The sequence below is a fragment of the Brachyhypopomus gauderio genome, chromosome 10 (genome assembly GCF_052324685.1).
Source record: "Brachyhypopomus gauderio isolate BG-103 chromosome 10, BGAUD_0.2, whole genome shotgun sequence".
Classification (NCBI taxonomy): Eukaryota; Metazoa; Chordata; class Actinopteri; order Gymnotiformes; family Hypopomidae; genus Brachyhypopomus; species Brachyhypopomus gauderio.
Genome location: NC_135220.1, coordinates 4,409,448 through 4,420,553, shown reverse-complemented (window position 1 = coordinate 4,420,553; position 11,106 = coordinate 4,409,448). Strand labels below are relative to the sequence as shown.

Genomic DNA, 11,106 nt, shown 5'->3' with positions numbered 1-11,106 from the left:
TCTGCTCTTAGATTTACTTTTGCTTTTGTGGAACTATTGAAACAAAAATCACACCATACGTTTTAAATAAATTGACAATCTCACAGTCTCATAAACATAATTTAGATCATGCTAACATTTATTTTAAACATAAAAGATACATCATAGTTAAGCATCATCATAATTAAGCATCATCTCAGAGAGGTTTTTTTTTAATCCTTCTAATGAATGAAAAGACTAACACAGAAAACATGGACATCATTAGTTTGTATTGCTACAAGGCTGCGACGCATTATAACCACTAATCATTGAAGACTGAATGGACGGCTCAAGCTCCTCACGTTCTCTTGAGATGTTCTTCAGAAAAGCTTTCATTTGTTCAGCGCCTGTTTCCCACAGGGTTGAATCTCACTGCATATAAATCAACAACAACAATGATAACTATAATAATAATATAAAGATTAAATATAACAAGTATCTTTCTAAGCCAACAGTGTGTACAGACCTTGCGCTGTGGATAGATCTATGTCATCCTCGTTATCACTTTCACTGTTCACCTGAATGTCAAACAACAATTATGATTTATGATTATGATTATTATTATGACATTGCAATTACTTCAATAAGAAAATGAACCCTTGCCCCAAAGATGAGCCAGACTGCCCCCCCATTCCTCTGCCCCTGCATGTATGCGTGTGTTACCCCATCTTTCTCCTGCAGTCTTCTCTTCAGATCAGTATTCTCTCTTTGCAGGACATTATTCTGTATGAGAGTGAATAATTTATTTACAGACACTTGGAAACACAATACACATACTCAGAAACATACACACTAAGACATGTTAACTCACTCGGAATAGTGAGATAACTTTAGATCTCACAGATTTACAGAGATTTAGACTCTCTAGACTCTGATTGGCCGATGCAGAACATTCATCCGTTTCATTGTTGAGCAACTCCTGTCTCTTTATCTGCCAAACACGTTTTCCAACTATGAGTTGTTTTTTTGCCTTGTATTGTTTCCCTGCATTGTGCATTGTCTGTCCATCCATTTGTTAATTTTAACAAAATATCCATTGTCCCCGCTGGAAAAAGCATGTCTACAACATGATGTTTCTCACAGCGGATCTATCTGTGCTCACTGGGATAGCCAAACCAAGCTATCATTTGATGACCTTTTCTGTCTTGAGAATCTCTTGTCCTTCAACTTAGGGTGTTTTATAACAGCTAAACCATTTTAATGATTCACAGGTAGAGCCTAACTGTAAACATGTGTACAGCTGTGTAAACATGTCCTCAGGGTGATTTCTTTCACTTGTGTAAATCTGGAGTTTCTACACCTCAGGGGTTCAATACATGTGAATGGTATATTTGGTAGTATCACACAATATTTTACGACATAAAACAAATCAATTTAAAGTTGGACTTTTAAAGTAAAACATAACACAAAATATCAAAGCATCTTTTGAAATCCAGACAACTGTGATGATGTTTATAATTGAGTTAAATTCTGTATTAAGGTGGACTAATGGATGAAGTCCTTGAATGGCTTTTAGAATGCCAATTAAATTTGTGGAATCTGTGGATTGTTAGAAAGATGATCATGTGAATGTCAGCAAATCTGATGGTTTGTTATTCAAACATGGTGAAGACCTGCGCTGGTGTGCTTCACCAATGGTTCCTCACTTTGTGTCTGAGTGCTTCCACCACCAGATCACGACCTGCTCTCACATTCTCCTTCTGCCTGGAGGCCTGGAACGCATCACCAACCACAGACACCAGCAGGTGAGACTTGAGGGACAGATGAGAAAGGAGGATGTCAGTGACACAGCAGTGCCTACAGACAGGCAGAGCTACAAGGGGGCGGAGCTATGAGGAGGCCTGGCTATGAGAGGGGCGGGGCCATGACAGAGCTGTATGGAGGAACAGAAGCTTGTTTGGCTTGTGCCCCTTTTCCTACTCACAAACTTTTGGCTTTGGAAGACGTAGCAGTGGTAGACGTCGGCCGCTGGGTGCTTGGCTATGAAGCCAAATAGTTTAGGCTGCGTGTGGTGTACCGCACAGAAAGACACGGTAGATAGAGGGCAGGAGTAGAGCATGAACTGAGAGAGACAGAGAGACTGTATTACCATCACCTCCATCATACTGGGAATAATATTAATATTTAAACCTCTGTGGCTAAAAAAACAAGCAAATGCCTGAATGCAAAAACTATCAATGATAGTTGCTGAAAAATCACATTTTAATGGTATAATCTGGGGACTGCTAGTTTTCAGCTATATTAACATTTTTGGCTGCAATGCAGTTGTAAAGGTACTGAGCATCCTAGCAGTGAGCTAAAGCATAAAGCACACCTGTCAGGAAGCAGTGAGTAAAACACCTGTAATTCCCTCAGTGAGTCAAATCACACCTGTAATTCCCTCAGTGAGTCAAAGCACACCTGTCAGACTAGCAGCGAGTCACACCTTTGTTTTATGCTCCAGGATGTCGATGGCACTCTTGGAGAGGAACAAGTGTACTTTAGTCTTCTTCTTCACCTTGTCACTCACCTCTCTGCTGGGATTCTGTGAATGGTGGTAATGTGGTAAAAATCACACCAAGGCAGTGGTACTATCACTAGAAAAGTGCACAAATGCTAACAGATGGATGTTTGCACGCTCAGCACCTGCAACGCTGCGGCTGCCTCCGTTAGGATCTGCATACCGTCCGGACGGACCACCTCGAGACGGCCACAGAACTGAGGAACCCGACTCACAAGCGTCAGTAAACAGCATGGCCACACGCACCTTTGCTTTTGCTGTGTGTTCGACTCACTTTCACAGGGAAGGAGATCTCACAGTCACTGTCTTCATCGTTCATCCTCAACAGCGTCTAATGATACCAGAATGGAAGAGGGAAACAACACCTCCTACACAATGACTTTAAGACAGATGGTGGTCTATGGCCTGTGGTCTATGTCGTAACCTGCTTTAAAAGCTCTTGAAAAACCATTTTAAAGATCAGTGACGCAGGCTTGTATTCAGAAAACAAGGACAACATACTGGCTCAGTAGTGCGATTACCACCCTTATTTATATAGTGTTCAAACACAAACATGATGTCTTAGGACGACGGACACAACTCAGTGATTTAAAAAAGATTAAAAGAAACTTACTGTACAGTGTAAATCTTCAAATGTCTTCTTTCACAACGTATGACCCAGTGAGGTTTAAAGTCTAACTTTAATGACTACCTAGGGCGCGGTTCTTATCTCAGAACACCCGTAAATGAATGCAAATTGGTATTGACCTTTATAAGCCTCATAACACGAAAACAAGAAAGTATTCATACATGAACATATGGAGAATGCTGCTTGCAATACTTTGTGAACTTGAATAAAAAAAAAAATCAAGAGTAATTTTTGACATAAGAATGATATTTGTGGTCACCAGATGGCGCTGCTCCATATAAAACTGCTTGGTTTCTCTTTTCATATATTAGCGCAGGAAAAAAACACCCAAACAAGACTTAAAATGCACTATTGTTTCAGTGATATTTTAGTGGAACCAGACAGAGAGTGTTACATCTGTCCCTCCCCAGACCTGCTTGTCCAGCTGGGTTAGTGCTGAGGGCTCAAAGTTTCCTTTGAGATTCGTTTTAGATTCACTTCCCTACATCCTGCAGACAGATGCTGAGCGGATAATCAGTTCAGTAAACCCAAATAAATCAAGCCTTTCTGAGCTCGCATGACCTCCCGAAAGGCATTTTGTGTCGAGACTTTCTTATAAAAGAGTCAAGACAATTAAGAAAAGAATCCAGGAAAACCAGAATGTTCAGGTTTATTTTAATATTGGTAAAGTATGGTACATCAGGTACTACAACACATTTGAAGTGCACGTGCAATCATCACATAAGACGGATCAACATTTCTTTGTCATCCCCAAACCAGCAGATGTGGGAACACAGGCGTTCTGCTCAGGCTCAAACGCTCTACTACTGATATACCGCCGTGAAGATCATTATCTCCGTTCAAGGAGAAGTGAAGGTGTTTCTCAGTGGCCCAAGAGGGCTTCACATTCCAGGCAAAACGTTCTCACATTTCAAATATTTGTCACTTGCTGGTAAACAACTTGTCTGGGAATCTTCATTTCGGTATCATAAACTGAATGATAATAAGAAAATGAAATTTTCACAAACAAAACATTAAGCGGGAGGTTACATTTTAAAATTATTATTACTGCATTTTTGGTTCCCTTGTTTGACTTTTCCGATGTGACATGTGGCAGTGTTCAGATTAAAGATGGTATTAAAGATTTTGCATTAAAGAGTCACAGGACAGCCAGCCACATTTGACAGAAAGGGCAGGTCGATTCTAACATCCCCTCCACTACCTGACTTCTTTACACGGTCTTAACAAGCTACAAACTGTTCACCTCTGTGACCTCAACACAGGCCCAAGTCAGTGACTCGAGGGCTGCAGCTTTCTTGATTAAATGTGACATAATCTTTGGTAGTTATATAAATGTCCATGGTTTCCAGTGGACTCTTCTGGGGCTGTTAGTTCATCACCTCTCTGGAGCGGTAAAGACACGCCCCTGGGCGTGGCCTGATCTCCATACAGCTGTTTCATGGCGAGGGGAGCCTATCTAGTTGGTTTGCACATTCCATGCATTAAAAAAAATCCTGCCATGCCAAGACTCTGCTTTGTTATGCAATTGACGGGAAAGGAAATATGTCTTCCTTAACTGGGCAGGGACTGGTTCAGCAGGGGTGGGTATGTTTGTCTTACACAAGTACACTTGTCAGACAGCTTGACATTTAGGGTTTCTGTACGGCTGTTTGTATGCAGGTGTTGTTGTGCCACAGTCTAGGGACCCATATGAAGTACAGAACCGTCCGTGCGTCACACACCGTTGAGCAGGGTGATCCAGGACTCGTCAGATGTGGAGTGTATACCAAAGGCAGGGTAGACTGCCTCCTTGAACACGGCTCTGAACGTGTGGAGATGCTGCTTCTTTCCTGCCCCGATGCTGTAGAAGGCGAGTGTGCCGCCATTGTAGTCTAGTGCCACCTCCAGCCTCTTGGGTGGTACTGCGGGCACCTCCCCCAGCGTGGTGATCACGGAGTCGTGGCTCGCCGTCAGCTTCTTACTCTTCCACTGCAGCCTCCAGGAGAGGGCGTTGTGACCCAGCTTGCTGTGCTCCCCTTTACGCGGGATGGTCCCGTAACAGAGTCCCGCCGACCACGTGCACCCGGAGCCCAGCTCCACGGCCCAGACGTGGGTCCCGCCGGAGAAGCTCTGCTGACACAGGACCTGGGCGGCCGTGGTGAAGCGATCGCTCTGCTCACGCAGGCTGGCCTTGCCGCCCCGGTGCCTCACCGTCTGAAGGTCGGTGGACACCATGAGGCTCGGGTGGAGTGAGGCGGGGTCGAAGGTCAGCTCCAGCGGGCTGGTCAAGCTGAGCAGGCTTCGCAGGAGATCACTCATCTCCGCGTGGAAGTCGCCCGTGGCCAGAGAGGCGCGCAGACGCTTGGTGTCGGCCCGCTGGACCACGGGGAGCGTCGGGACCGTCACGCTGGCGGCCTGCCGCAGTTGCTGCTCCAGGGTGAGGAAGTAGGAGATGAAGAGGACGTCTGAGGATGAGGAAGAGAGAAGGTTCTGGGCTGCTCCCTGCGCCTGGCTCAGCTGCTGCTGGTACTGGTTCAGGACGTCCATGCTGCTCTTCCACACCTTCTCCTGCTCCATCAGCTCTTCCTCCGCCAGCATGCTCATACGCTTCTGCGCGGAACCACACGGACACCCAGCTCAGCATGATCTGCCCCGCCTCTCACACCTGCTGACTTACACTCACTGTACACGGCCCCCAAACCTTCTGCACACGGCCCCCAAACCTTCTGCACACGGCCCCCAAACCTTCTGTACACGGCCCCCAAACCTTCTGTACACGGCCCCCAAACCTTCTGCACACGGCCCCCAAACCTTCTGCACACGGCCCCCAAACCTTCTGTACATGGCCCCCAAACCTTCTGTACACGGCCCCCAAACCTTCTGTACACGGCCCCCAAACCTTCTGCACACTGCCCCCAAACCTTCTGCACACGGCCCCCAAACCTTCTGTACACGGCCCCCAAACCTTCTGTACACGGCCCCCAACCCTTCTGCACACGGCCCCCAACCCTTCTGTACACGGCCCCCCAAACCTTCTGCACACGGCCCCCAAACCTTCTGCACACGGCCCCCAAACCTTCTGCACACGGCCCCCAAACCTTCTGTACATGGCCCCCAAACCTTCTGTACACGGCCCCCAAACCTTCTGTACACGGCCCCCAAACCTTCTGCACACTGCCCCCAAACCTTCTGCACACGGCCCCCAAACCTTCTGTACACGGCCCCCAAACCTTCTGTACACGGCCCCCAACCCTTCTGCACACGGCCCCCAACCCTTCTGTACACGGCCCCCCAAACCTTCTGCACACAGCCCCCAAACCTTCTGCACACGGCCCCCAAACCTTCTGCACACAGCCCCCAAACCTTCTGCACACGGCCCCCAAACCTTCTGTACACAGTCCCCAAACCTTCTGTACACGGCCCCCAAACCTTCTGCACACAGCCCCCAAACCTTCTGCACACGGCCCCCAAACCTTCTGTACACGGCCCCCAAACCTTCTGCACACGGCCCCCAAACCTTCTGTACACGGCCCCCAAACCTTCTGCACACGGCCCCCAAACCTTCTGTACACAGCCCCCAAACCTTCTGCACACGGCCCCCAAACCTTCTGTACACGGCCCCCAAACCTTCTGTACACGGCCCCCAAACCTTCTGTACACGGCCCCCAACCCTTCTGTACACAGCCCCCAGCCCCCAAAACCGAACAACATGAGCATTAATAATTGTTTCTATTCCAAAATACAGAACAAAATGCCTGAAAATACAACTAGAGCTGATGAAACCTGAAGGGTTATGTACGCTGCAGGAGATAGCCACGTACTCTCACACAGGTACTGTGGACATAACATCTCCCTTACCGACCTTGGGGACTTATTGTGAGATTTTCTTCTAAAATCTAAATATCAATCAGATTTAAGACAGAATTTTATTTAGAATTGCAGTTGAAATTACAGATGACAGACAGTCAATAAAACTGGAAATGTGCAATTGCATTCTTCGAACTACAATAGGCCTACAATCAAAACAGAAGAACCTGGAATTTTCCACAGATGCCTGAAATGGCATTCGTTCTTGCCTCATGACTAATTGTGTCTGTACAGCAGAGCTGTTGACACTGTGGCCCTGGCATGTGTAGTCAAAGCTCAGCTGTGATCACAAACACACACTTCACCAATCCACTATCTCTCCTCAGCCAAACTTTGCTTGTCATTATGCATGGTGATCTAAGCTTGTCTTCAGTTTGGCCATGGAGACCCATTTCCTGAAGCCCCCAACAGCACAATCTACCCCTTCTACTGTCACTGCTTTGTTTTCATAGCTTTTACAGTTCTGTAGAACTGATCTAAGCAGAGGAATTCGACTGACTTGTGTCTACGTTGACGTAAAAAAACCTCTCGCTCGTGCGGTCCCTGCTCACCTTGTAGGCAGACACGCGTGCACTCATGGTGTCCAGCAGGATTGTGGCTCTGGCCTCCAGCACCTCAGAGGGATTCCCCGCACTCTTGGCCCTGTCCCGACAGCTCCGTAGCAGGCCTTCGGTCAGCTGCAGGCGGTCGGACGCGCTCTTTCCCAGACCCTCCACCACACGCCTCATGTCGCCCTTGGCCGCCTCCAGCGTCTGGACCTCGTGCTGCAGGTGGGCCCCTTCCGTCACGCACTCCGAGCAGAGGAAGACCCGGTCGCTCGAACACAGGTACTCCACGTCCCGCCCGTGCTTGGCGCAGCTGCGTACGCACTGCTCCCGCACGGGGTCGACGGTGGTGTACGTGCCAGAGCTTTGGCGCTCCAGGTGTTTGTTCAGGTGCCCCGGGCAGAGGGAGGTGTTGCAGTGCAGGCAGGTCTTCACGGCGGGGACCGTGCTCTCCAGGCAGTGTTCGCAGGCCACCGCCACCTCCCTCTCCTTCAGCACGCCGTCGGACACGGCCATGCGGAAGCCCTCCACGATCCCGCAGAGTTTGAAGTTTTTGAGCAGCGCCTCGGGACCCTCGTACTGCTGCCGGCACTCGGGGCAACAGGGCAGGACGCCGGGCGAGCGGGACTTCTGGGTGGAGTTCACGCAGGCCAGACAGAAGCTGTGTCCGCACGGCAGGGAGACCGGGTCCTCGTACAGCTGGAGACAAATCGCACAGCTGAGCTCCTGCGTGAGCAGATGTGTGGGTTGCATGGCCGTCATAGGTCTTCCCTCTCCTGTCGCTCACGCCGGGACTCACGCCGGGACTCACGCCGGGACTCACGCCGGGACTCACGCCGGGACTCACGCCGGGACACTCACGCCGGGACTCACACGCCGGGACTGACACGCCGGGACTGACACGCCGGGACTGACACGCCAGGAACCCGGGCCACACAATGAGCTGTCAGGGTAAGACAGGACAGTGTCATCCACACTGCATTCCGGCATCGTTGGGCAGTGACGACAGTGCTGAGAAAAGCCAAACGGGTCAGACAGGTCTGATGAGGAACAGAAGCCAATCAGAGGAGATGTTTGCTGAGCAGAGGCCTCGTTCATGCAACAATCAGCAATCGCTCTCAAAAAAATGCACAATTCTTTTTCCGTCAGGCATGGGGGATTTGTGTTCTCAAACCAGAAAGGCATGTTGGCTTACAAATATGAGGGTCAGTGCGGGTGAGAGTGCTAATTTAGTGAGACAGTGATCAGCACGATGTGTTTCATAATCTTTGCGCTATACATTTTTGGGAAACCCAGCCCATGTCATTACTTCTACTAAAACAGTAAAATATGCAGGCAGAGAAAAACAAAAACTATTTTATACACTCAAATGAAGCACTCACAACTAAGACAGAGTCGGTGTGATCGCCTACAGAACATACCAAGGCATTATGCCTTACTGTGCCCTCTACATTGTAAAGCCAATTTCAATGAAAATTTAATTATTAGATTATATCAATTGCAGGTGATAACGTTTGATAATCCAGTCTGGCTTTCTGGGTCATTTTAACAGAAACAACACATCCTATAGTTGTTAATAATCTTAGAGTGAACCAGTGAATGTTAAACACTGTCTCAAAACTGGGTGTTGGTTCTGACACCAACCTTAACAGTAATATCCATCTAAATGTTTCTAAAACTGCATTCTGTCACTTACCAAAGTCCTTAACATTCTCTCACCAGCCGACAACAAAAGAGTCCCATGTCTTCTTCTATGTGCACGGTGATCTGTGTGGGCTGACGGAGACCTCCTCCACCACAGAGACCTCCACCACCACAGAGACCTCCACCACCACAGAGACCTCCATCACCACAGAGACCTTCACCATCACAGAGACCTCCACCACCACAGAGACTATGTCCTATTAAAGGCTGGTCAGGACTACAAGAAATCCCACACAGAACAGGTCTGGTGGGGCTTTCTGAAACCATGGTGATGAGCTGGGTTTCACATGAGAAGCTGCAAAGATGCACCCCATCCCCCCAAAAAAAACTATATATATATATATCACCACAAAACAAAACAAAAATCCCCCCAACACACACACACACACACACACACACACACACACACACACACACACACACACACACACACACACAAGAGAATTAAGTTGTGTAAAAAGTGGTTGAAGAAGGAAAAACAAAATTCAAAGTTTCCTCTGTGACAAACTGATCAAATTTCTACAGCAGTTTACTAACAAGCTACCAACATTAATACTGTAATACTGGTGGAAGTCGTTGCAGTCTTCATAATTAGTACAAAGCTAGGTACCTAGTTGCAATTTATTTTCTTGAGTTTTTTTTGTGTTATTCCTTCTATTACTGACAGCAAGTATCTAGTATTAACCCGATTAACCGGATCTTGAGACGAAGAACCTGAAATGTAGATCACAGAACGAAAGCATGCACATTCCTGCCATATCATGGACTGTAATTAACGCAGTGAACGAACCAGCAGTTGCGTAATAAACTGTGTATGTGTGTGCCTGTATGTTATAATAAGCAATGCACTAATCCCCGTTGAGTTGAACGTTTAAGTGGTGTGTCAGAAATGAAAGGGCGTTTACTCTCTCCAGCCCTCGTTAAAGAGAGCGCGCGCTCTGCAGGTAGTGTAGCGCGCGCGCTCAGCTGCAGGCTGCGCTTTGAAGTGGGAAACCCATTAAAACAGCTTATTGTTCTGGCTAGTCGTCGCGAGGGGACCTCTAACACGGCTTTCCTCTAATGTACAACCCACGACGGCTGCAAGCAGGACCCTTTCAGACGCGGGGGAGGCCTAGCTATATAGTTCTCTTTTCTTGTATTTTCTTTTTGTCTCTTTTTTGTGGTTTTTAAGCATCTATGAAGCTGAGTCTAATCAGAAAGGTTCTATGATCTGGACCTTATTGAGTTAAAGGACACTGGAAAGGCTCCTTTTAAAAAAGCACTTAAAATATTTTTTACAGTAATGACATTAGTAAGGGTTAAGTTTAATAATCCACTTAAACATATTATTTAACTCACAAGAAAGGTAGACTATTTCTATTTTAGGAATATATAACATTACTGTTCTAAGGTGCCTTTGTGTGTGTGTGTGTGTGTGTGTGTGTGTGTGTGTGTGTGTGTGTGCGTGTGTGTGTGTGTGTGTGTGTGTGGAAGGGGTGTGTTCACATGTGTGTACGATTCTAAACTCTCGCAAACGTAGGGTTCTGTGCACACTGATGCAAGTTTCAAGTAACCTTTGCTTAATTTAAATGTCACAGATCCAGAGCAGCAGTGGGAGATGAGGACAGCTTGATGTAAGGGCCCGGTCCAACGCCTCCTGCAGACTTGCAGCTATTTTTGTTCAAAAGCGTGTACAGAAGACATGAATGAAAAGTTCGCATCTTGAACTGAGTGAAAACCAGATGGTTTCAACATTAAAAGGGCTTTTGGAAATGCAGCTTCAAAACGAATTTAAGGAAATTCCGCAAACATGAAACTAGGCCCCGAGTGTTTAAAACACACGGTGACCACTACACTACACTGGCCCACATGCCTTTCTGCTCCAT

General features: G+C 47.3%; 2 protein-coding genes across 5 annotated transcripts; both read right to left on the bottom strand.

Moving 5' to 3' along the window:
* Positions 1–126: 126 nt before the first annotated feature.
* LOC143525228 (PTB domain-containing engulfment adapter protein 1) lies at positions 127–3,693 on the bottom strand. Of its 4 annotated transcripts, XM_077018894.1 has the most exons (8): positions 2,793–3,693; positions 2,644–2,715; positions 2,444–2,542; positions 1,943–2,080; positions 1,665–1,769; positions 682–741; positions 485–536; positions 127–390 (listed from the first exon to the last, which is right to left on the bottom strand). In XM_077018894.1, exons 1-8 carry the CDS (start codon positions 2,835–2,837, stop codon positions 359–361), a joined length of 603 nt encoding a protein of 200 aa, XP_076875009.1. In that variant the 5' UTR covers positions 2,838–3,693; the 3' UTR covers positions 127–358. The 4 variants fall into 4 exon arrangements, with proteins under 4 accessions (XP_076875009.1, XP_076875008.1, XP_076875007.1 ...); XM_077018893.1 differs by lacking the exons at positions 127–390; positions 485–536 and having other exon boundaries at positions 559–741; positions 2,793–2,849; positions 3,132–3,693; XM_077018892.1 differs by lacking the exons at positions 127–390; positions 485–536 and having other exon boundaries at positions 559–741.
* Positions 3,694–3,770: 77 nt separating this feature from the next.
* LOC143525226 (E3 ubiquitin/ISG15 ligase TRIM25) lies at positions 3,771–8,518 on the bottom strand. The gene is made up of 2 exons (XM_077018890.1): positions 7,544–8,518; positions 3,771–5,735 (listed from the first exon to the last, which is right to left on the bottom strand). Exons 1-2 carry the CDS (start codon positions 8,297–8,299, stop codon positions 4,860–4,862), a joined length of 1,632 nt encoding a protein of 543 aa, XP_076875005.1. The 5' UTR covers positions 8,300–8,518; the 3' UTR covers positions 3,771–4,859.
* Between the last annotated feature and the right edge of the window lie 2,588 nt (positions 8,519–11,106).